This window comes from Ooceraea biroi, chromosome 11, assembly GCF_003672135.1.
Source record: "Ooceraea biroi isolate clonal line C1 chromosome 11, Obir_v5.4, whole genome shotgun sequence".
NCBI lineage: Eukaryota > Metazoa > Arthropoda > Insecta > Hymenoptera > Formicidae > Ooceraea > Ooceraea biroi.
In genome coordinates, this window is record NC_039516.1 from 2,882,375 (window position 1) to 2,908,410 (window position 26,036).

General features: G+C 47.6%; 2 protein-coding genes across 2 annotated transcripts in view; one reads left to right on the forward strand and one right to left on the reverse strand.

Annotated features, from left to right (window-relative positions):
• LOC105288222 (nephrin) overlaps window positions 1-17,596 on the forward strand; it is a 309,061-nt gene extending 291,465 nt beyond the window's left edge. Inside the window, exons 11-14 of the mRNA XM_011354326.3 lie at window positions 1,394-1,693; window positions 3,849-4,169; window positions 13,121-13,351; window positions 13,699-17,596. Of these exons, the coding sequence (XP_011352628.1) occupies window positions 1,394-1,693; window positions 3,849-4,169; window positions 13,121-13,351; window positions 13,699-14,039 (1,193 nt within the window). The 3' untranslated portion in view covers window positions 14,040-17,596. The remainder of the gene's footprint in view (window positions 1-1,393; window positions 1,694-3,848; window positions 4,170-13,120; window positions 13,352-13,698) is intronic.
• LOC113562973 lies at window positions 15,246-25,137 on the reverse strand. Its single transcript, XM_026973865.1, has 2 exons — window positions 19,901-25,137; window positions 15,246-19,093 (listed from the first exon to the last, which is right to left on the reverse strand). The coding sequence occupies exons 1-2, from the start codon at window positions 20,102-20,104 to the stop codon at window positions 18,851-18,853; spliced, it is 447 nt and encodes a 148-aa protein (XP_026829666.1). The 5' UTR covers window positions 20,105-25,137; the 3' UTR covers window positions 15,246-18,850.
• Between the last annotated feature and the right edge of the window lie 899 nt (window positions 25,138-26,036).

Sequence of the window (26,036 nt, forward strand, 5' to 3'; positions counted from 1 at the left end):
ATGGAATGCCGCATTATGGCTATCATCGAAAATTAATATCAGTTTGCTTGTTTTGCGACAGAATTACACAATAGGAAATGCACGGTAATTACGAACGCAATCAAACTGAAATGCTCGTAATAAAAGTGACATGCTAAAAGCGAACCGGATTTCATAATTGATACCTACGACGGCCGTATCGCAGAGACACGAGGTCCCCCTTTCAGTCCCGGGGATTTTAATTCATTTGATGTCGTGTTGATGTTGCACGTTTGCCGAACGTATTTCATTTTGATTTCCATCGCGATCATAGCGCAATATCAATTTCATCGACCTCCCCTCTCAGTTCATCCCGGAAACCGGTCTCGTTCGGTTACACGATAAGACGTATGTCCGTATATTTGTCCCCCCTCTCTCCTTTTCTCCCTCGTGCCACTCTCTGCGTCTCTACAAGACGGATGGAGACAAAGAGAGGCGGAGATAAACGCAGATAAATTGGGACAAATATATATCGCCGGCGAAGACGAAGGGAAGACCAGATCTTTTTGCATAACTCGCGTTGATAAAACGATTCCGGCCGGTTTACGCGCGGTGGGACCCCTTCGTGACAAAACGCCGAGGCGTGTCAGTAGAATCGTCCGCACGATATCGCGTGTCATTTGCGTGTTTTCCCAGATGCAGCAGCTATCTAGGTCATCATTGGCATATCGTCAGTCGGGAGATCTTCCGCCCGTATACAGATAACCATTGAGGCGGCACTCGGATCCCCCGCTCGCTCGCTTTTACGATTCACTTTGTCTCGTTTTTCCGGATTTTTCTGATCGACAGAAAAATCTCCCCCTTCTCTTCGACCTTCCAATATTCTCGGGACGGAGAATAATTCGCGCCGCGCTATCGGAAAACAATCGTTTATTCTCGATATTCATGATTTAAATGCACGTAGAACACGACTGCATGATTTTATAACGATTTCCTAAATTGCAACTGCTCGACACCGAGATCCGATGTAACCAATTTGCGAGTTAAATGCTTCACCAGCACTGACGAATCCTTACTCGCTTTCTTGCGACGAGCATTCGTCAATAGTTACATTTTGAAGCTTCAGTTAACGCGTTACAATGATGCAGCGCGCGGTGTCGCTTTTACCGAAGCGAATAATGCGCGCGTCCCGCAACCGTGAGAATCAAAGATATCCGCAACGCTTCGAGTTTCCAGTATAGAAGCTCTCACGGGGTTGCCGTGAGATTATTCGTCGCAAATCCCGCGAACTCGGCAGCACGGACGATAAAATCCGTAGCGGGGTGCGACAACCGGCAAAGGCTACCGTATTACAAGCCACCGTTGAAACGCATAGCGGAAGACGATCTTCTCGCTCTCTCGGTGGTACATGGAAAATCGATAATTCTGCTTGCAGTCGCGCCGGTGTGCAAGGAGGACCGAATCATAGTGGTCGGCGCATCGAAGGGCGAATCACTCGACATCGCCTGCAGTGTCGAGGCCGATCCGCCGGCGCACAATTTCCGGTGGAAATTCAACAACAGCGGCGAGACCCTGGAGGTAGCACCTGGTAGATTCTCCATGGAGAAGTCGAGCGGCGTCAGCGTGCTGAGGTACACGCCGAACACCGAGCTGGATTACGGTACCCTCTCGTGCTGGGCGGACAATCTCGTTGGTACTCAGTCGAGGCCATGTCTCTTCCAGCTGGTAGCGGCCGGTGAGTGTGTGCACGATAAACTACGGCGTAGCATGGCGCGATGCCCCAAGAGAGGACAGATTTTAAGGGGACGAAAAAAAAGAGGGGACAAACAGGGGAGAAAGGATGGCAGATATTTTAAAAATACATCGATATATCGACGCGCGAGAAACTGTTTAACCGGTATCTCCGGGAAATGGGTTGATCGAGCGGAGTTTCTCTCCGCGCGAATCATCGCCGCGAGCGCGATGATGGGCGGGCGGGCCGATCGTCGAGCGTTAAATCGGCGTTAATCCCCGGGCGAATTTTTTCGCGTTCCCCCATTTTTCCTTTTTTTCTTTTTTTTTCCTTCGTCCGTGCGTGATCGACAGTGACGTTGACATGGCGATCGGCCGAGGACGTATTGACGTTGACGAATACGTCGAGTGTGAGCGGCACACCGTGTGCGCTCTCCCTCCCGAAAAATAAAATCGCCCGTCCTCCTCGCTCGCTCCATCCGCGTACCATCCGCTCCTTTGCCTCGTATCGAAACTCTCTCGAGGTGCTCCGCCGATGCCAACGACCCGTAAACCCGATGGCATGAAATTATTTTTCTACCCCCGACCTCCCCCGCGATCCCCGGCCCGCGACGTTATTGATGTCGGTTACCATTCCGCGAAGCATTTCGGCAAGGAATGTGCCCACCGGAGCGTGCTGGAACGGTGGTAAAAAGACGGGATTTCCGGGACAGAATTTCGCGGTAGACTCGAGAATCGTGTTAGACATCACTTGTTACGCGCATCGAACATAATTGGAATTCCGCAACGTATCGAAATTTGCGATCCCCGAACGCGCGCAAACGAAGCGGAGATATTTCATTCCGGAAAAAGGGATCTTTTTGTCGCGGCGGGTAAGAAGAAAAAGAAGTACGATAATCGGACATGTTAAATTAGCACGCAAAAACATGCGTCAGTAACGAGGAAATTTAGCATGTAAGTTCCTATAAAATTTGTATTGTAAAACTAGAAATATGTTTGAGAAATTCGCCCGCTTATCGATTGAATGCACAAAGTAGTAGATCACTATACACTTTTGCCGGTTGTAACAATGATACATACACACGGCTTGCAGTCGGAGCACCGATCTTTAAAGGAGACACTCGTGCAGAAAACCGCTGCATAAGAGAGACGCGCTATTTTACGAGTCATTCAGTTTGACAAACTTAGCTGTCTTCTTCGCTCATAAAACTAATTTGAATTTGCCTCTATCCGGCGCAGCCCTTTACAACTCGAGAGCAGGGATTGCAAATGTTCTCTCACGGAGGTCCGGCTACGTGCAAAGAACGTAAGAGGCGAGGGAGGGATGAACGAAGACGAACGGGCAGAACGAGCGCGCGTAAAGCACAAACGAAGCGTTCTCGAGATTCAATATAATACGTCCTGTAGATCCGCGCGAGTCATAACGAGGAGGAGGAGGAGGCGGAGGAGAAAGAAGAACAACGACGTCGACGACGGACTTTGTGATTAACGTGAAAGAAATGAAATCCCGAGCGACTCGCGGGCGCGAAACGCAAAAAGGACGCGAGAAATATCGAAGGCGGAAAGCGAGGGGATGCGCGCGAAATCGAACGGGGGCGCACCGGCGGAAGCGGTGCACCAAAATTGATTTCGGCCCTGCTCGAAAGACGTGCTCGTTCTTCACAAGAAGGGAGACGAAGGGCGTGGAACCTCTGAGGGGTGAGAGGGAAACTGTCGCAGCGATGTGTCGCGGTGACGATAATAGCCGGCTCGCGCGGAGACCGAGAAGAAAAAGCGGACGGGACGTCTCTACGGCCATTACTATCCTGGTACACTAAATCTTTGCCACTCGTAGACACGCGAGCATTTTTCACTCGCGCCGCCGAGCTCGATTTCCAACCCTGGTCTCACGCTGCCAACCTGTAGAGCCGCGTAGACGCGTGCACAATGTCCGGGAAATGTCACGAGACGGTAGTGGCGATCGTGCGATGGTGCGTGTCCCTGGAAAAGATTTAATGTCGAGAGACACCGGCTGAGAAAGGGGAGGAAAAAGAGTCCCTTGTAGCACTTTGGTCGAAATTGTATTTTTAAGCGGGAGGACCTTTTAGCTGTATTATCCACCGTGTATTAGCTTCCGTTTCGGTTGGCACAGTCTAACATCGGCGATCTCTTCGTTCCAGGGAAACCGTTCTCGGTGCGCAATTGCACCCTGGCGAATCAGACGTACACCAGCGTGGAGGTGAAATGCGTGCCGGGATACGACGGCGGACTACCGCAGAAATTCGTCCTGGAGGTTTATCACGGCGACGTCGATTTCCTCACGAGCAGCCAGCCCCTCTACAACGTTTCTAACCCGGACGAACCAACCTTCGCCCTCACCGGATTAGAGGCCTCGGTCGAGGCTGGGGTCCACGTGGCGGTCTACGCGGTCAACGCCAAGGGACGAAGTCAACCCGTCACCCTCAGCGAGGTCACGTACCGCGATGCTGAGAAACGAACCGGTGAGTACAGTATCGACATGTATCTCGGATTTGCACGTCACGTTCATCACGTAAAACAGAATTTGATGACAAGGATAAACCTTTTGCATTGAGTAACATTTTGCTTCTCTGAAGTCCAGTGATCTTGTTTTGTCTATAAATGTTCAAGCTGAGTTATGGCGAGTCGAGTTTTTCTGAATTTATTGGACGTGTAAATATGTTTTCGAGGCCGATACTTTGTCGATTCGGGTTGGATTATCCCGGCAGAATGAAAAATCGCGTATCGTCCATCACTCGCTCAAACGCAAGCTCGAATAAGGAGCATCGCCGAGGCGAGTCGGGAGACTCCATCGAGCTCGTTCGACCCAGCTCAATTTAACGGGGATCCGCGATTGCCTGGAGATTAGCGAAAGGTGCTGGTCGAGTACACGGATCGACGCAAGGTCACTGTGGGTTCATGTGGGTCCTTCGAGCGGGGATGAATCGGATAGCGGCTGTTCTCGGGGTGGGTGGTGTCAACGACGCCAGGCGGTAAGCAAGACGGATCACCACCCTCGAGACAACGTTACGAGACGAACGCACCACACCCCATTAGACGTTCGTATCTGCATCGTGTTGCTTATCAAGGAAGGCTCGGAAACTCGCCGGGATTAACTCCGAAGACAATCACGGGGTGTTTTATTTGCAACCGACCGCGGAATAATCTGATTAATACTGCTATGAAAAGGACATATTGTATTAATTCAAAAAGGTGTCAGCTTATTATTCTCACTCTGAACTTTCCACACCGTAATAGAGCTTCAAATTAAGTCTGTTGAGATAGATGCGTCTCGACGAGGTGCAAGGGTTGCACGATGAGAGCGTGGCGAAACGTTATGAGTCGCGTCGCGCTGCGTATCATTAAACACGGGGTAAATGAAGCAGCCACCAACACTCGCGTAACGCACGCAATGTAGACAGCATAGTGTTTCGCGCACGTGCAACTCCCGCAAACATTACCGCAGTCCGCGTCCGAGGTAAAACGAGCGGCGTCGAATCAATTGTCAGTAAAGTGATTTACGGTCGTCGCAGCGTCGATCAATTTGCCGCTCGATGCGAGCGTCGCACCGGGCGCGACGTCTGCATGCGCACCCCGACTTTCAACCCCGCCGTGTTGCCCGCCGCCCATCCCCGCCGACTCTCAGGACTCAAAAACAAATTGAGGGATCCGTATCTGAATGCGAGACGAAGGAGATTCCGGCCGGCGCGACGCGATTTATTTCCGGATGCGATCTCACGACGAAGAAACAACCCCCGTGATTCGATGTCGTTTGTATGTACGCTCGTCGCTATCGTTCGTGCATTCGCGACTGCGAGAAGGAGGAAAAGCAGGAGACTGCGACTAGTAATCGTAAAGTAAAAGACAGTTTTACGACAGTGAATTGATCTCATGATGCGGGGGAAAAATGGAGGGATGGAATCAAGGGGTGGCCGACGACGAAACTGATGAATCGCGCGAGAAAGAGAGAGAGACTTCTCCTGCGATCCTATACGTCAAGGCGCACTTAACCCGTTTCTAACTTATTACGCGAACTTTTTTGCTCCACCACATAGGCAACGAACATCGAATTAAGGAAAGCAATTACAGATAATGGTCCCAGCGGCGGCGGCCAGCCGCCCCGGCGCTGCGAACGGGTTAGAGGAGGCAGACGAAAGAGAAAAAGGGAGAGAAAGTAAAGCACAGGAAACTGCGGGGGACGATAAGGGGAGGAAAAGGAAGGCCTAGAGAGATACGAATGTACAGGGGTGGTCATTAAGCAGCTGCAGCTTTCCTTTCTCTTCGCCTCTCTGTCTCCGTCTCGACCTCGTTCCTTCCGACTTGCTTTCCTCTCCATCCTCCCTTGTTCGCTTCCCCTCCTTCCTCCGGCACTCGTCGTCCTTTTGGACATTAAGCCGTTGCGCGTGCGGTAATTTTCCCGGGGTCATTTTTGCCGCTCTTCTTGCCCGATCGTTAACTTCACTTAGCTCTGTTTACTCCCGTCGTCATTTTTCACAGCACCTCCGCCGCCTCTTCTCCATCGGACCGTTCATATTCCCATCCGGTTTCGCGCTTCCCATTTCCACGAGCAGCCCCTTTGCCCTTCCACCAGTGCGCCCCCGCGCCCCCGCGCCCGCCGGTAACGTTCTTTCCCTTCCATTTCCGTTTTTATCGCGTAACCTCGCCCGATTATTCCGTCCCCGACGAGGCGGACACCTTTTTTCGCGCGCGGTCCAGCGGGAGAGAATAATTAGTGCGCCGCTGTCCATCCCTGTGTTCTCATCCCTCATGATGAGCATTTCCTTTATTCCGCTCGTCCGCTCTTCAAGAGCTCACGGTTCTCTTTTGTCGTCGCGAGGTCGTACTCGAATAATCATCTTGCGCCGGAGGAGGGCAAAGTTTCGGCAACTTCATGTATCGGGAAATGAAACTGGAAATCCCAGACTTCAAAACTTTAACCGAACCTCACTTATATGGTCTAATAAAAAGTTTCCAAGTCAGTCGCGTTAAAAGCGGATTTTATCCGTTACCGATACGATTGTTTGATCTGCTGTAATCTTCTATATCTACACGCACGTAATAGCTATTCTCCACTATTGTTTCACACACAACACACATACACACATTCTTTAATACGTGAAATCCTGAGAATACGTTTTTCAAGAAATATTATTTAAAGATGATGCAGCAGGCGATAGCGGAAAAATACTGTGTTACTTCTCTCAAATTGTCTTGACTGTACAGAGATGCTTGTTGCACGCTGCTATCTCATGCACAACGATTTCCGTCCGAGATATTTGCGAAACTGTCGCTCGAAGGCTCACCCGGATTTTAACTAGCAGTTTGTGCTTGACGGAAGGAAGATTGCTTGTGATGCTGCTAGTCGCTCGTGCGGGGATGTGTATTTCTTTCGTATTTCCCGTGTACGTAGATCTTAAAATTGGACTCTGGCAACGTGCAGCGTGGAGCCAACTCCGAAAACCGGTCTTTCGTCTGACGCAACCCCTTTAAGAAGATACTCGAAATAAGATATCGCCCGAGCAAAATGCACCCGAAATAATCACGCTTCGCAATTCGGAACATATCGCGACAATGTTATCAATGTTAACCAAGTTTCTCTCTGGTTTTAATTAAACCACGAATTTCAAACAAGAAATCTCGCGAATGCTGGTACATTTTCGACTTGGGAAGTCTGTCAGTTAATCCAGACAACGCAGCCGCGAATAAACGCGATCCTGGTAGCACCTTATGCCTGGTAGCGCGCAATTCGGGATTGATCTCGGGGAGAGACTGCCGGGATAATTCGGTCGAAACGACCCCGCGGGTATGCGAATTAAAGCGGCATCAGGCGGGAGCGGTCCCGGATAGATAACGTCGTATCAGATAAAGGGTACCATCGACGTCGCCACGCCGCCGTGCCCCGTACAATAATTGAGATTACAGCTCGCCGGCTACAAAATCTTCGACGTCGTTGACGATCGGACTGAAGCCCCGATAAGCGTTTATTATCGACGAGGTGCTCAGGTTCCGCGGCCACGGAACGTAGTCCTTTCAACTTGCCTGACTATGCAACCGAGGTCAACTCGGCTTCGCGGAATTGCGGTGGTAATTGCCGCCCGATTCCACCCCGCACGCATCATCAAGCGTATCCGTGATACGTGAACACGTACGTGGGGATATGCGCGATGTGTGTGTCGCACGCAAGTCTGAAAGGAAGGATCGATCGATGATGATCCTCTGCGAGCTGTTACATCCGATTGCAATTAAGAGAAGACAACGGACGTCACATTGAAAGTCGTGAATCGTAGTTTCGTATTCGTTAGATAAAATTACAAACACGTTCTAGAGGTATTTTCGAGCGAACGCAGCGATGATATTCGAATTATCGTCATCGAGTCTATTTTTATAGAGAATGCACGTATCTCGCTTCCAGAAATTTTCGTAAACGTCTCGGGAATGTACTCTGGGGTACATTCCGACCACAATATCGTCTAATTGTGTCAAAGACGATCCCCACGTACGTTGATGTCGTCTCTTGATCATCCTTCATTAGCTTTGCCGAAACGCGCGCTCCGATGACTGCTGATTCGGAACAAAGGTTTCCTGAGATGCTCGAGCAGTACTGTTGATCTGCTAAAACGATTAGCACTAATCGGTTGATTTGCTCCTGTATGCCCGCATTTGTTCTCCCCCAAGTTCACCGATCTGTAAACTATTCGACATGGAATGTTAGAATAGGTCCTCCAAATCCATCACAAAGGAGGTCTGAAGGTACTTTCATATGTAGAAAGTACACGCGACATCTACAGATGAACTTGCACCATCAAAATGAGAAAAGGGTTCCTACGTACTCTGGAAATCCATTATTTAAGGGCGGAATTTCCACGTTGGAGTCAGTTCCCCTCTAAAGTAGACCGATCCAACGAACGGCATGAAATAATTACGTTAATGGCCGGGGACATGTTCGGGCAACATTTACGTTTATCTCTGGAATCCCAGATACGCCGTAAGGTTTGGGAATTCGTGAGGAATGATCCATGGTGACGGAGCGATGAAGGCGAGCCGCGCGAACGTTTCATTAATTGAAAGCGGAGAGCGGATCTAAGTCGCCTCAGCCGACCCGGAGGAAAGATGGCGTAACAGCGATTTGGGGTCGACCCTATGTTGGAATTAATCCAGGTGAGCCGAACTTGGATTTGGGGGCCGGCTAAGCCCGGCTTCTTGGTGACTTAACCGGCCACATGACCTCCATGAGCTTCGTCTTACCTCTGACGCGAACGCCACCGTTACGGGGTGTAACCCCTCCCCTTAAAGACGAGCTCCCCTAACCCGGCTGAACGTATTGCTCTCCTATATAACTCACCCCATACTCATCCCACAGAGTAATTTTAGTTTGAAGATTTACCAGATATAAAATATTCTCCTCGGCAAAACTCGGAATTGAATTTTATTAATTAAAGTCAGAGCATGTATGTGTGTATGTGTGTGTTTAAACTGTGCCAAGGAATGAAACGTTGTAGTCTTTCTGGGTAAAATTAGCAGTTACATCCCGTGTTTCGCAAAGTGCGATGAGCAAAATTCCCGGCGTCTCTTAACACTTATCTTTCTATCTTAAGATGGAAAAAGTTTCGTAACAATTCGGATTTGGACGATTATTTTTCTCTTGTCTCATGAATTCCTATATCCACACGCTGAGGGATATTCCCCCAAATAATCCAAGTGGAGGTTATATAGATTCCGTCCCTGACCCTACTACAAGTCCGATTAGTGATCTAAACTTCGATGAACTTGGGATTCGGAAATCCGCTGGGATATGCGATCTTCTCTCTCTCTCTCTCTCTCTCTCTCTCTCTCTCTTCGTCCAGAATCCCGTTAGTCCTTTCTCAAGGATCGACGATATAAGGACCGGTTTATCTTTACTACCCTGGCACCAGACGTTTCTCCGCGTAGAACTCGATTAAACTTCCATTGCAACTTTTACGAGACAGTATCGAAAGCTTAGGGTTGTATACGATCGCTAACAGTACCTATTTCCCGTCGAGTTTCGTCCTAACTGAGGAGTAATAATAAATTGAAAAATTATCCGCCGGTATCACACAACCGCTAATATTAGTTGCAGGACGTAATAACAATTTGCTGATACGTCGCGTACTTACGTAGAAAGAAATTTTAAGTGGCACTCAAATAAAATAGTTAAAAACTTGAGGCGTATTAAGAAAACAGCGCAAGCTGCATTGCAGCTGGATAACGACTGAGAAATAAATGAAACATTTAAAAGCTTAAGTCGTCAAGATAGCACGCGCTACTCCGACGCCATAAATCTTCCTCCGCTAAATTGTCAAAAGCTTTACTGCAGTTCATCCACAGAGCTGGATGAATTTACGAGAGCTTCTTAAGCTCGTTGCAATAGGACTCCGCGTCACTTGTGTGTGCCCACACGTGACATGCACGCTGTACGTGCTGCTGCGGACCCCCATAAATCTTCCTTTATAGTTTCGGTCAAAGCCGCGGGCAATTACGCGAAATATGAAAACGATCAGGCGCGTTGCGGGTACGATATTGTCTAATATTCATTAATAATCTTAATTAACAATCGATCCAAACAACCGATGTAAATTTCGTAAACAACCCTCTTAGGATTACGTCGAATTAGAAAATTAGTAGGAAGTAGAATGCAAATAGCAGCGAGTCAGAATTTACAGTAACTAAAATTTCGCATTTACATGTCGTTTCTCTGTTTCCGACCGGCGTTTCCTCTCAGGAGGCGAAACTCGCGTTGGCGCCGGCTGTGCGCAACTCTTATGCGGTCGCGTAAATACTCGTACACGCCTTAAGCAACGCTATTTAGCATTTATTATGCAAAAAGTCAAGGCAAAAGTTTGTCATGAACAAGATGCATTTATTTCGATCAAAATATATTCCGCGAAATAAACGTCACGAGAAAAAGGAGAATAGTACTTTTCTTAAACGTGTCTAGAAGAGCATTTGGCGTCTAAGTAACACGTACAATTTATCTTTATCTACCTCTTATTTTTTTCTGAGACAATTTTTCTGAGACTGATTACAAGAGTTCTACTGCTTCGAGAAAAATTTCGCTCGCCATTGTAACACAATTCCTCGGCGCTTCGAGCGGATTTGTGACATCTTTAGGTACCTGTACGCGCACGGCGGGCGATCGATACAGCGCGTGTCCACGCGTTGCGTAAACGCCGATCTCGAGATTTCCGCAGGAATATGTCAAGATCCACCGTGCCGTTTACGAGTTCCTTAAGCCTGCTCGTCACTCGTCGAGGCGTTTCTCCGCGCGGAGATTTCGCACGAGGAAGCTCATTTACGGCCCGACACCATACCCGGCATAATACCCGCGCGTGGCGCAGAACGTTCTTCGGGTTATGGGGTCGGTCATGGCAGTGGGTACACCTAGGCTGCCGGCTGATTAAACCCAGGGTTTTACGGGCATACGCGCACCACGTACCGGCAAAATACCTCACCTCGCACGTATAACGCGCCGCACACACGTGTGCGCCACTTCCCCCTTAATGCATTTACACGCGTAAATATGCCTATATTACGGCACCAGCCGTACCGTACAAATGAGACGCGATCCGATTGTCTCTCTTTTTCACGAATTACAATGTTACACGTGGTTGCCTCCCATTCAGAGATCCGCACCGAAATTTCCCGCTCCCCGCATCGTCTCGCCGTGATTCTCCCGCTTCTCCAAAAAGAACAGAATCAAAATTCTGCAAGAAAATATTTAATATGTCCTGATCATTATAATATAAAAAAATTTTTTTTAATGAGTAATAATCGATCAAGTTCCGAAGAGTGTGCGTTTCGGCAAAGTTAATAAAGGATAGTCAAGATGTTCGACACTGTTTAATGTTCTTTGGTTCGCAGAAGTACACGAGGCACGGCGTACGTGATTCGAGTTTGTGATATAAATATAAGCACACCGCAGTCGGCGGGGGCGGGTGGGAAGTTGGCTTAATCGACGCGAATAAGTTGGCGCCAGACGAGAGAGTTTAAGAATGGGGGTGCATTCGCAGCGGTGCACTTTCGTATCCACTTTCGCCATAGTCAGCCGCGCTCCGCTTTGCACACGCGGCGTTGCAATCCCCTACGGAGCGCAAGAAAGCACGGTTTCGTTAATTATCCGACAAAAACAGCAGGCACAGTCCCACGCCACCGAGCGGCCGCTATCAAGCGAGACGTGTTATCACTTGCGCGCGAGCAGGGTAGCGCAACGATACGAGCAGCGAAGGAAGGCAAGAGCGAAGGCGAAAAATAACGCTGCGAAACTTCTCACCCCCGTGCGCGCCGCCGATCGCGCGCCGAGAGATAAGTTCAACGGGACCCACCCACCCCGGTTGCAGCAGACCGCCCCATGTGTCATCGCGTTCAGCTCTTTAAATTAATGTACTTCTACGAAATTGCAAACTGACAGGACGTAAAATGCGCATTTTGGGATATTGCGAGTACGCGGATAATTAGTAATACTAATTATTATAATTATCATAGTACTAATTAGATAATTGGTTGTTCAGATGATGTTACACGTTAATTAGTTGTTCAGATGATATTACGCGATCATCATGACGTTACGCGTTGCAGCGATCATCATGATGAAATTGATCGGATGGACATACGGGCGATCGTTATCAGCGCGTATTTCGCGAGATCTCTGCGCGACCGGGTACTTTTACATGCAATCGCGATGCCATTACTACTTGAGATTCCACGAGCGATTCGAAAATACAAAACGCGGATAAAACCACGCGTACGTGACAGCACCGCGAAATAATACTGTGTGCCAGATGTAATCCCGACGTTGAAGAATATAAAATGTGGTACTGCCCAGAGTGTGTTTACATACGTAGCGAAGCTGACTTTTAGAAAAAGAGGGAGGGCACGAAAAAATAAAGTAATACTCGTAAGCAGAGCAGAGTGGACGATGCAGTCGTTTTCTCTTCATGGTGACACAGTATGGTTAATCCTCAGCCTCGAGGGATTATACACATTAAGTTTATATTTCTTTGACCGCTGATTCAACGACAAGCTATAACAATCCTTTGGTGCCAGCCGCTTTAATATATTCGTTGAATTCTGCAACGTTTAACGAAATATCACAACGGTTCACAAGATGTCTATCCAGCTGTCTGAAATTCATTAAAAATTTGTAAAACATGTAAGCATTCTGCATGGTTTGCTTGCATAATTACGTTTGATCCAGACGTAAAAAACTCCTCATCGAGCAATTATCCCTTACCGCAAATATGCAGAATTTAATCTTAAAATAATGTCTGTATATTCATTACCTGTGATATAATTATAAATAATTATATTTAGTCAGAACGTTTCTGCTTAATTTAATGAACAATGATTTAATGATAATCCTAAGCTTTTATTTAGGAAAATTGAGAAAATACAAAAATCATCTGATTTGTCGTTACAGGCCAAGATGCCGGGATCGTGTTATCACCGCTGATAGGCGTGATCGTCGGCGCTCTGGTGACCCTGGTCCTCATTATCCTGGTAGTGGTGGTCAGGGTACGACGAGAGCGCGTGGCGAAACCGCGGCACGAGAAACCGGCGGAACTGAGCGAGTTACCGCCCCAACAATACCCCTTGCAGAATTCTCAGCAGACCGTGGAGACTGATCCCGACGTGATCCCGAACAAGTTCGGTAAGACCGCCACTCGGAGCCAATACCACTAAACAGCCCCCGCACCTCCCGCACGCGAATCCGATTACGATCGTTTGCTCGACCGTGTACGCCGGCGTAAACACCCTGGGTGAAGGGGTGAGGCACTGTGGCGGCACGTACCACCCTCGAACGGGACAGACGGAAAAGACCGCGGATCGCGGATACACATTTTACGAGGCAACCATTCCGATCGCGATCGTTTCGGAACGGTTAACAGAATCGTGCCTTACCTCTCACATACACACCCCGCTCTCCGTTTCCGCTCTGTAATTGGTACATGAGAGTCCACACTCTGCTAAAGATTCCCTTCTGCTTCGGTATTCCAGAGGGTAACCTCGTGGAGGTCAGCCCGCCGAGCTACCCGGGTGGCTACCCCCCTGGACACTGGGTCACCCCCGGACCTACGCCGAGCATAGACGAGCTCTGCCACAAGTTCACGGGGCGGCCGACGGAGCTGAGGTTACCGTCAAGGAGCACGATACCGAGTCTACAGGGGATGCCGGTTACGGGGGTGATGGTGGGCGCCGGACAGGGTGTCGTGATCGGCAGTGCTCAGGGTGTCGTCGTGGGTGGCGGTCAGGGCGTCGTCGTGGCTGGCGAGTGCCTGGATGGTGAGGCGATCAAACGAAGACTGATGGCGAACAGGCTGCCGGAGAGCTGCGTCTAGAAGCTCGACTTGTCCACTGATGACGTGACGTCATCGCCATCGTCATCCGCATCGTCTACCCTGGTGGCGTATCAGAGGATGCGCGATGTGTCGCGCGAGAGTGCCGCGCGATGATCTCGGCGACAGGCGAGCTCGAAGGCGCACTCGAGGGCACTCGAGAGTGCTCGAGCGTCCAGAAGCGATTTTCAGGTCTCGTCCAGGCAGCGCAGCCTTGTCCGTCGTCTCGCGACAATCGTCTGTTAGCTCTATAGTGCGTTCTTGCGATTAACGATCCGGCGCGATCGACTCGTTCGGTGAAAGGATGTTGGCGGATGATTCGATCGACGGAGGAGACTGAAGAACGCATCGGAGATCAGGATCGAAGACGAACTCATGCGCGATCGGTTTCACGCAAGTCTCCGGATCTTGATAGCCGATCCGAGGCGGCGCGATTTCTCGTGAAATGGTCCACGGGATCAGGAGGACATCGTCCGCGTCGCGATTGTTTCGGAAATACGATTACCGCGGCAGTTCTCCTTCGGGAACGGGGAAGCCGTCGGAAGTATGCGGGGAAGTTAGCCGAAAACTTGGCCGAAGTTTCTCCGCCCGCGGAAGGTATTGCGAAGTTTCGACATTCTGTTTTCGGTCGTCGACTTAACCGTCTCTGCCCTCTTTTTGTCCCGTACCGAGATGATCTTCGACGGTGTCTTCTCGAATATTTCTCCCGCGAGTTCGCTCCTCTTCGTTACAGCAAAAAGAACAGCAGCTATGAAAAGAAAAAAATCGGAAAGATCTATAAAAGAACTCGAAAAGATTGTAGGGAAATAGAAGAAACGAGCAAGTGCAGCTCGTGAAAGGTGCTTGGGTTTAACGTCGAATTGAAAGTGCATTTTCGGGAAGCGACTTTTCCATCTCGGAATCATTCGAAGATCACGTCGAAACATCTGTGATTACATAAATGTTTACGGCAGACGTAATAAATTTTCATTTCATCCAGCATATCCAATTTAGGTTTTGTCCGGTTGCACTTCTTTTTCTTTTTCATATTTTTCTGCTCCATGGGACTCTTTCCGGATTCTCTTTTTCTCGTCTGCTTATCATTCATTTTTTTTATTTGTATATCTACTTACTAGCACATCTCGCGGCGTCTAAATAAATCCCACCAACGAGACGCTGGCCCGGAAGCATCAGGCCGTGAAACACGAGAAAAGATAAAAGGCTCTCGAACGAACCCCTTTTCCGATGGCTCGAATGAAGACGAATGGAGGAACTGCGCGAATATATACCGAGTCGAGGGCGCGTACGGGGAGGAGGGAACCGCGGAATGAAAGGAAGAAAGGGAATGCTCGATGCCACTTTGGCGTGTAGTTTGAAGGCGTGAAATGCGGTTTTAAGGTTGAACGATCGGCCCCGATATCGCGATAAAATCAGGAGGCGAGGGGGAGAGAAACGGAGCACCGCGAGGTATCGATATCCTTAAACCCCGAATTCGATATTCTTGGGCACAACTTTCGTACGCAACGCGCGGACGGCGTTGACGTTATTAAATTTCCGAGACGAAGAAATTTCAAAGAAATCACTAATCACCAAACGCACACGTTAGATCTCTAGATCGTATCGATCGTACTTTCTCTCTGCGTAACGCGTCGTGCGATCGCGAATGAATAATTAAATAGATAATTAAATATTATACGAGCGGCGAGAAAAATCATGCAACTCCCCCCTGCCATTCTAAAGGGATGAGCACGTCGCGTATATATATTATATATAACGTACAAAGCGAAACGACTACTTATCGAGACCGAGACCAGGCGAGACATCACTCTATTGGTGTAATTGTGATAGAGCATTTATAAATTTTTCTACCGCTACCGAGATATGAGTTTCACCGTATTCCCGCGAACGTCGAACAACTCACACAAGGCCGAGACTCAACATTCTCAGAATTCCATGGGGTGATCTTCATCCGGATGTGTGTGCGTGCGCGCGTGTGTGTAAATATATACATAGTTTAATGAGTTCTTTATTAAATCGTTACGCGCGATTTCGTTCAATTCGCGACAAGAGGAGGAAGAGAGAGAGAGAGAGAGAGAGAGAAGAAGGTAGGAAGAGAATCGCGAGGAGGCACGATATACGTGGCGTCCGCAAACGAATTTCTATGCTCGCGCGAAGAAAGCTTTCACTTTGCAAGCTTCGCAAAAACTGGTCTTCCACGTGGCACTTCGCGACGAAGTGGTGAAACTTCTGCGGCGAGAATGGAGCTAACGAATCGGCAAAAAGCGTATCCCTAATGGAACGGCGTAACGCGAATTTTGCTCGTGGAAAGTTCGCTCGCTTCGAATGATCGATAGACTCATAATGTGTAAAAAAAGGGAGATCGTTGCGACGGACAGGAGGAAAATGAGTAACGAGTGTCGCGTCGCGACACGGGAATCTCTTCGGCATACGAAACGTATAAATAATGTCGAATCAATCGAGTGTGTCTGTTTCGATGTATAAAAAGATAATGATCCAGTACGATGGTTGCTCGTTAGCTAATGTATCGCTGTACATATTATCACGGGAAAGTCTAACGATAAGTTGGCCCACGTCCGAGTTTCCGAAATGAGCGACAGAACGGCCACGTTGTCGGGCACTCACCCTCCCCCCTCCCCCTTTCCCTGTTGGATTGTTCATTGGCAAGATGAAGAAACGCCGAAAGAACGCTGAAATTGTTCCTGTCGATCCGCGAGAATCTCCAGGTGGTTTTCGCATTTACGCGGACTGCCGTGCTCGACAACGCGTTCTTCGAGCTCCCGCAAATTCACACCCCCGTGTCGTCACGGCTTTGTGGTTTTTTGACGATTCTCCAGAGCCTTTCACCATTGAAAAGAGATTGAATGAACTCGAATAAACTTCAAGTCTTCACATCTCTTCTCAATGATGTTTCCTTTTAAAAAGATCTTTGAGTCTACCTGATAATTAATCTGATCCTCAATGTATGAAATTTTTATCCACGCGATTTCTTGTTTTATCAATTTTTTTATACTTCTGGATGATCGTGAAAGAATCGGCAGCGGTCGATTCAGCGACACGTATCTTTCACGTCCACGAGAACTTGTTGAAGAATGAATAATGTCGAAGACGACGCATTAACGCGGGCCGAGAGTTAGAATAAGACGAAGAAATACTACTGGCCACATATTCATTTTGTAAAGCGAGAAAAATATCGGGGATATTAATCTTGTCATGTGTAAGGATCTCTTATTTAGCGAGGAAGCGTGCGAGGAAAATCGCCAAAAGTAGGCACCGGAAGTAACCGTTCTCGGCGCGATTCAACAACCGCGCGCGAGGCGAGGAGAATAAGGAGAGCATGTACGAAGAGGAAGTAACATGTAGTAGCGAGTAAAATGACTGTACATAATCAGCTGTACGTAACGACGCGACACACCGAGTCCATGTAAATCGATCGACAGCCGCAAGCGGAACCTCACGTTCACTGTATAGGCGATTTCATATCAGATCCATATCGTTTATCGTTTAAGCCGTATGTATATACTACACCATGTTTTGATCTGAAATAAACTGTTTAATTGTCTGAACACCAAAGTATTCAAGTGATTCCCGCTCGTTTATTCGCGCCACCCCCAAGAAGGCGAGAAACGCCACCGTATTACTACTTCTCCGCGCAACGACCGTGCACTCGGGAGAGAAGAGCACGCTTATAAAGTAAAATAGGAACCTTGACAAACGACGCTCACGTGCCGCAAAAAGGATAGACGCGCTTGAAAAATGGGACCGAAACTTCCTTCCCGTTCGACGAAAAAGGAATACTCGCGCCCGCACGAGAAGTCACTCGGAGCGACGGCTTCGAGATATTCCGCGCTGCGCTCGGCGAAACTTGGTCCTGCTCTTAAATTTCACCCTAGTTAGCTCTCGTCTGCTCCGTGTATCGATTTCACTACGCGAATTTGATCTGGAAAATATTTCTCTCGAATCACACGCGCATACGCATTTAAATATATAATTTATATAAGATGTTCAAAAATTTCTAGCATCTAAAAGCACCGTAGCGGAAAGAGTCGTAAAGACACGTAACGAAAGTAGAGTTTTTTCCTCCAATTTTTAAGCATCCAAGTCTCCTTGTATCTAAGATTTCACGACAATAGTCAGGCGGAGGAGGGCCATAAAAATTGCTTGGGATGCACGCCTTGCGAGCTCCCTCGCGTGCCCTTGAGCGTTGCGGAGGAAAATGGAAAAGATGCCGCGCGGAATTTTAATCCCGCCTCAGACACCTCGTGGTTACCGCGAGCATACCGCGTGCGCGGAAATAAAAAAGAGAAGTCTCGCGTGTACCCTCGACAATCCGCGCGCGAATGTTTCTTCGGGAAATGAAGCACGTTTATTTGCGTTAACGTCGCCGTCAATTCCGAGGGATCCGATGCCGTAGCCGTTCCGCTTAAATCTCGCGTGATTAGATTTACGAAAAGCTGTAGAAAGCTTCGCGGGGGTGGGTGCCATATTACCTGATATACCCATACGATAACGCTTCAAATACCGACACAATTCCTAGTCGAGACGTGTCGACGTCGTTTTCTCAGCCGAGTCGCACGGGAATAGGATAGTTCGCAGCTTCCGATGCATCTCCAGCGGCACACTGACGATGATATCCATACATCGCACCACCATGCGATTGTACACCTGCAACGCCGAGTATTTCATTCGGTCCAGATGCGGCAGCTGCACTTGTAAAGACGACAGTGTGTCAGTGAGAGGAGTCCGTGGACGACAGAAATTTAGAAAACCATGCGGCGTTAAATGTAACTTGACATTTTCATGTGATGTTTATATATTCACATTGACAGATTCATACTCACGTCACTGGCATCTGGTGGTCGGCCATCTATAGCATGCGCAATCGACCTCATCATTCTATAATACAGATCTTCCGTTTTAGTACTGTCGCCCCAGAATCCTTCCGAGCAGGTCCAATAAATAAGACCGGTACAGATAGCGCCTTTCATTAGAAACATCACGAGTCTGCAAAGTTTTTCGCCGCTCGAGAGGGGTGGCAGCTGCGCGGGACAATCACAGAGCTGCGTGAATAGAAACAATAATTAATTTAGCCGAATGCCACTTAATTTACGTTTTCATATATTTTATTGAAGAGCAAGGAATTAACGAATCTTTTCGTTATTTTCTTGGCCATTTAGTGATTCAGCACCTTTGGCATCGTAATTATCAAGTTTCCTTTGAAATAAATTAGTGCGCATAGCTGCAATGCCAAATTGTCAATTACGAGCGCAAATACATCCTTCGTTCTATACGCCATCGTGCTTGACCCCTCGTTCCAAGGCCCTACGTGGATGATGTCCCTAACAATCACGAGGACTCGGACTGTCCTCCTCCATTAGAGACCCATCGATGTCGCTGTAGCAGTGTACACCGACTGTCGAGCTAATTCCAGGTAAACGCAACTACGTATCGACTAACCAATTCCGTACAGGTGCTCGAACACCATCATCTCGCTACATGGCGTGTCAATATCGCACGAGGGCAAGTGAACGCTCGACGCAGCGACAAGCCACATGATTTAACGCAAAATTGGATGCCGCGCGATTCACGTCGAAGGGCTCGTGACAAGTATATACCGGATGTACTTTCCATCCAATATCGAGTCAAAAATTTAACATTGATATGTGCTTAACTTAACGGTATGTACTTAACTTTTACACGAGCATAAAATAGTAGTATTAACGATGGAATCTCTGTATTTTCAGCTTTTAAATGTGGACACTTTTTGTGATATATTGTTATACAACTAAATTGCTATACGGATAAAGCTTATCTGAAATTTTATAGCCGTGCGTAAACGTTTGAAGATTGCAACAATCATTCCCTACCTTCGGCGGGCATTTTCTTTGCGTGTCCTGCCGTGTGCAAACTTTAATCGTCACTGGTCTCGGTGCACAGTAATTACTTGCGCGATTAGTATCGGTACGAGAATCCTTATCCGCGCTAACGAGTCTCTGAACCGTTGGTCTTACACAGGTTTTCGGATCGGACAGATTAATGGTTTGAGCGATACATCTTGTTCCTCTCTTCATCTTCTTTCATAATCTTTGTGCAACGAGTCATAAATCGCGAATTCTATCTTGCTTTTCTGCGTTCAGGGAGTCTTTGTGAACGCCGAGTCGCGTAATTGCGAGCTAAAAATGAAATAGAAATTTTAACGAGGTCTTCAATTTATTACGTAATTCAATATTGAAAATGGTAGCGCACGAACTTGCAATCACTCCATTTTAATGTTTAATGAATTTGAATTATTAACGTTTACATTGAGGTATATCAAAGATGTAATATTTGTAAATGAATAAATATAAACTTACAGAGAGACGATCACGATTAATCACGACACAATTTCAGAACTAGAGTAATTTGAGAGATGTTTCAATTTGACTTTATCTTTATTTATTGTGTCAACTACATTTTTAAAATCTTTATTGCTTGTTCTACCATAAATTTATTTGACATAATGACATATAACTGACATTTTTAAAATCGCTTAGATTTTGTTCCCAAACCTGGTGACTGATCCATTTGCACTTCGTTTTCGTTTATTAAATTTCCTGTTTTTAGAAATAACATTTATATGTCATGAGAGAAAAGAAAAATATTTATAAATATTATTAGCATTTATCGTCAACATGTCAATCATCATTCGTCAATTCGTCTATAGATATAACAATTCAATTTTTTAGCAAAAGTGTAACAGTCAGTAACGCGACAGTTTGAACATGCAAATAAAAAAAATATTAAACAACTCCATACATCAATCATAATCATCATTCACTTATTTTATTACATGTTTGTGCTTCGTTGAACATTTTTTATTTACTAAATAACATTAATTCCAAATTGGTGACAGTCAGATAATATAAATGGACAAAATGCAGTTTTCGAGGGATTGACGCTTAGCCACTCGACTTCTTAGCGGATGATCGCTACCGGAGGTAACAAAGGGGTAACGCAGGAGTGCGAAAGAAAATGTGAAGACGTGTAACAGATACGGCAGGACGTGCGCACGAAAGAGCAGGTGGAATAATGTGCAGCGAGTACGTAACGAGTACTTCCGCCGTCAACTTTGGAAGGCAAAATTCCGTTTCGGGCCCTCGTGTATCGCCCTTTCCCTACAACCTTCTGATAAGAGCGAATATATAAAGGAACTGAGATTGCGACGAGACGGCAGGCGCGGGAAGGGTGGTGGGGTTGGAAAAAAAGGGGCCAGTGTGCTTGATGAAACTCAGTTTCCAACGAGGTCTTTACGCCACTCTACTTCCGTACTCCATTTCGTTACGGCATACAGCGAACGACCTCACGATTTCTTATTCATCAACGCCATTGGAAAAACTCGTGAAATTTGCATTCGACACGATCGTGCGTCTCTCGCGCGTATCCCCGAGCCATGGCCGAGTGCTCGTGGATGTCCTCGACAACGTGAGTCTCTTCCTCCCTGTGAAAGTTCACGCGATTACGTAGTTAAATACACACGTGTGGAGGGTGTTGGCGATATTCTACACGAAAATTCCAAAGAAGAAACTTGAAGAATTATATTATCTCTTTTTCTCTAGTTCTCTCCCTCGCCAGAAGACACTGCATAATAATTTAAGCTTCAAATGTCGCATCCCTCGTCGAGAGTCCTTCAAAGAATATCAGTTAAAGTTTGCCACGTCGCTCCGGCACATCGGCAACGTGGCGGTATATTTGCAGGACGTAAAAAAAGAAAGGAAATGACGGGATGCGCGGGGGTGAGCGGCCGACTATCGCACGACGATAAAAAGAGATTCACGATCGTCCGCGTCGCCTGTGGATGGACATTAAGAGAACCATGAACGTCGCCGCAGAGTAGATCTACGATCTTTTAACGAAGCTCACGGACGATGAAGCACGAGGGGGTGAGCGCGGGAGAACTAATTTTCGCGATATTAGTCTTACGAAATTGGTTATTGATGTTCTATTCGTCCGCCGATAATAGCAAACGGAAGCGATTCCTCGCAGAAGATCGTAAGTCTCAGCAAGGGTCAAGGATCCCGGGTTACGTTGTCCTTGCCGGGTCGCCCGTTCCTTCTTAAAGGAATTGCTTCCTTAACGGGCGTTAAATCGACTTTGCTGGCACGGTCCTTCTCGCTCTTGCGATTGACAGATATTTCGTGGTCTTCGCCTCGCCCCAGGCTTGCTACCTATCTTCCTTCCTTCCTTCCTTCCTTCCGTCCGTCCTTCCTTTCTTCGTTCCTTCCTTCTTCCCTTTCTGCCACTTACCACTCTCCCTGGTCATCTCAGTTCGTTTCATCCCGTCCTACCACCCTCTTCCTCCCCCGATTCCACCTCCGTGCATTCTTTTTCGCCACTTTCTCTCACAAAGGCTTGCCAGTCCACCTCGCAAGTTTCTCTTTCCAGCCGGACGAACGGCTGCTCGCCTGGCGACATTCCAAGCAATCTCTCTTCGCCGGCCAGGAACTTTCAAAGGAATACACGATATAAATTGATAAATCAGCGGCCTCTATACTCCTCCTATCGGCGGATAGTCGTTAAGTACGCTCGTAATCATTCAACAATGTCAACAACATTCTCGGCAGTCTTGTCGACAGTGAGTTTCATCCCTTTCTTCTTACTAAATCTTACCTAATTAATAAAGTCGATATAAGCAGCAGCTCTCCCGATCGCTGACTAATAACGCGAGAGTGAGGGCAAGGGTGGAAATAGTGGAGCCGCCGGCACGTATGATTTGCCGCGGTGTCGTAAATTGAGATTAGTGCAGAGTTTCGGTAGTCGCCATCTAACAGCGATATCAAGGAGGAGCAGAACGGCTCGCAGTCGCTCGACTCGAGTCAACCGCGCCCGGAGCTCAACCATCGACTCAGAGTGAACCGAATTATCGTTCCCTCGACCTCCTCGCTCGTCGTGCCGTTCTCACTCCGGTCTCTTACCCTCGCGCGACCCTCGCGCGCCGAATACGGAGACCAGGAGGCACATACGTTGTTCCCTCGGATCCCGCGAAGCGCCGTGCTCTAAGGGACGGATTAGAATATCCCTCTCGTAGAGATAGGGGTAGAGCGAGGAAGGATAGAGACAGAGACCTCCGCCGGAGGGACGAACTTCCCGGTGACATTATTCCTGGGTCGATTAGACGTCCAAACTCCTCGCGTCGTCCGGGGCCTAATAACGTCGACTCGCGGCCCTTGGATCCTTCGGAGATTAACACGAGTGAAATAATACCGTCCCGCTCTCTAAATATAGATTGACTGCCATATAAAGCGACCCGCGCAGTTAGTCTTAATAAGAAAACAATTAGCCTTAATTGCGACGCGCGGAGCCGGAGAATGGTGCCCATCTACGAATATTTGTGTAATCGCGCGCGACGTTGGTCCACATCTTGTGTTTTGCGACGATTCCGCGCTGCGACGGAGGAAATCGACAGTGGACATAATGAGACAGACGCTTCCTCGTACCCGACACATGCTGAAAGGGAAAAAAGAAAATTAATTTGAAGGCACCGTGCGATAGGAAATATTTCGTTGCATGAATGGTAGCAATAAGGAGGAACGAAATCGAATTGATTTTTATTTCGCGTCAACCTGCGGTATTATAAACCGCCGATAGACCTTATAACGAGGCACAAGTCACACACACACACGGTTATGTGTACTGTACGTGAAAGAAATACACGCAGAAGGGCGAAACCCTTAAATGAGAAACTATGTAAAAGCACTACAGCGAGACTCGCGACTGACGTAACGACGTTCAAGGGACCAGCAAATTCGTGCTGGCGCGAGACGTACAAGCAACCCCTCCGTTTTCGTGAGTTACACTACAAGCGATGAGAACGAAGCGAAATTTAAAAGTTTTAATGAAGTGCACCCGGAACGTACGCGGGAGTAAGCGCACCTCGAGAGCATCGGATCATTTTTTCCATAGCCTCTCGGCAATGAATATAAATTCATAAAAACATCACGAAACTGGATATCATCAACAATAGCTCGGCTGTTATCGCAAGTTTCAGGAGCCGAGTAATTCACAAGCTAACGTGAAATTAACGTTCGAACGCACAAGTCGGAGATATTCTCATCAACACGTAAAAGTTGCAGAGAAAATAAAAATGTTGAGATGCAAAAATTTCATGAAAACATAATTTATACGAAGTCCTTCGTTCATTGAAATTTAATCGTGAAATGCAACGGGGTAGGCAAAGAAAGCTATTTATACCACCATGGTAAGAACACACGGGGCTCGGAGCTGGGCGATAGATCTTCTCTTCGAATAATTCCGGAAGTCTCCGGTCGGAGGGTCGCGGAGAAGGGTAATATTGAAAAGTAAATCGGTACAGTCCGTCTTAGTCGATAGCGGGTGCATTAATTACCGCCGGCGAATCCAATTAAATCCGGCGGCGCCGCAAAGACACAGAGCCCGTCCTCCGCCATTTCGCGGTCCAGCGTGGATTGCGGGATAGGGTTGGCGGTCGAAAAGAGATGGGCCGCACCCGGAGGTTGGGGGTGAACACGGTGGCACGGCTCTCATGGCACTCGCGCGCGCGCGGCGGGATGGAGAGCTTAAAAATATGATTTTAATACCACTGCTCCGGGGTCGCCGTATATCATGCTTTTGTCCGCCTACTATTGTCTCTACGCCGGACCCATACCCTCTCAAAACCGCCCTCTTCCACGTCCAACGTCCGACCCAACCCCCAACTTCGGACAGACCGGGCATCCCCGTGCACCACACCACCTTCCCACCTCCAACCGTGCACTGGGGGTACCGGCTGTGCCCACCGAAAGGCTCGTAATTGAAAATCTTCGGGCCGTGACTGGTACATCGGCATTCGGGACTTTGAACGTTCAATGATCTTCGCTCGAAGCTACGTGGAAGCTACCCCAGTATTTTTTCCGAGAGAAAATCGATTTCAGTTGGCCGGAGAAATCCGTCATCGAAACATGATACGGTAACAGTGGAGAGAAAAATGTACAAGTTAATTTAACAAGAGCGTTAATTTTCAGTGTTCCAAAGGGCGGTAATCAACGCGAGATTGATGAAACGTAAATAAAAAAAAATATAAAATTCCGCAGTTATTAGTTTTTCGTGACGAAATGCCGGTCGCGTTCCGCGCGATGCAGCAAGTTCCGTCCTTTCACTACGTTGAAGTCATCGCTGCCATTTGTTAACAAATTATGCGACGTCAGATAATACCGCGTAATGATATAAATGTGGTGAGAGCGTAAAAAGACCGGCCGTGCGGTTTTGCTTTTTGCCGGCAGAAGGAATTTAGAGATCCGCGGGCGTAATTTTTATTCGTTTTCAAGAGAGCTTAACGAGCGGCGGTTCGGCAAAAAGATTCTATAGGTTTTCCGCACGTTCGACTCTGGTTTTACCGAATCCTTTACCGTGTAATACTGTGGGTTTACTGTCGACGTTTTATGTGCATCCGCTGAACGACATATTTTCGTCCGGATTTGGCCGTAAAAATTCCCCATAATTCTGTTTCTTTTTTTGAATTTTTTATATTTTTCGAATTTTTTAAAATCTTCAAATTATCTTCCGACAGATTGGAAACCGCGTTCATACCATGATTACATTATTTGCGAAACAGGAAATTAAACATTGGGAACGAAACTGTCGGTTAATCTGACGAATCAGATTTTAATAACGGCCTTCGAGCGCGAAGCTATTGACGCGTACGTCGCTTCACGGAGATCTTTCCGAACTGGTCAATAGACCATTCGAGCGTATCTTCACTATTAAAGCTATTTCACACGCACGCGGCGCAACCAATCACCCGCAAATTCGAATCGAGCCCATCAACTTGATAAATGGATCGCGGCGAACGAACGGTTCGATAACACCCAATGGCATCAAAAACACCGTACGCCGCATACCTATTATAATTTCATCTTGGAACCTAAATTGATAATCCTTCCAAATTTTCTCACATTTTATGAGCGATTTGAAGCGTGAGTCAAATGGCGGCGTTATATTAAGCCCGCATAT

Coding starts and splice junctions, on each gene's coding strand:
- LOC113562973 (XM_026973865.1), bottom strand. CDS start 20,104: ATGAAGAGAGGAACAAGATGTATCGCTCAAACCATTAATCTGTCCGAT. Junction 19,094..19,900: donor AAAGAAAATGCCCGCCGAAG/GTAGGGAATGAT, acceptor CTATTCACGCAG/CTCTGTGATTGTCCCGCGCA.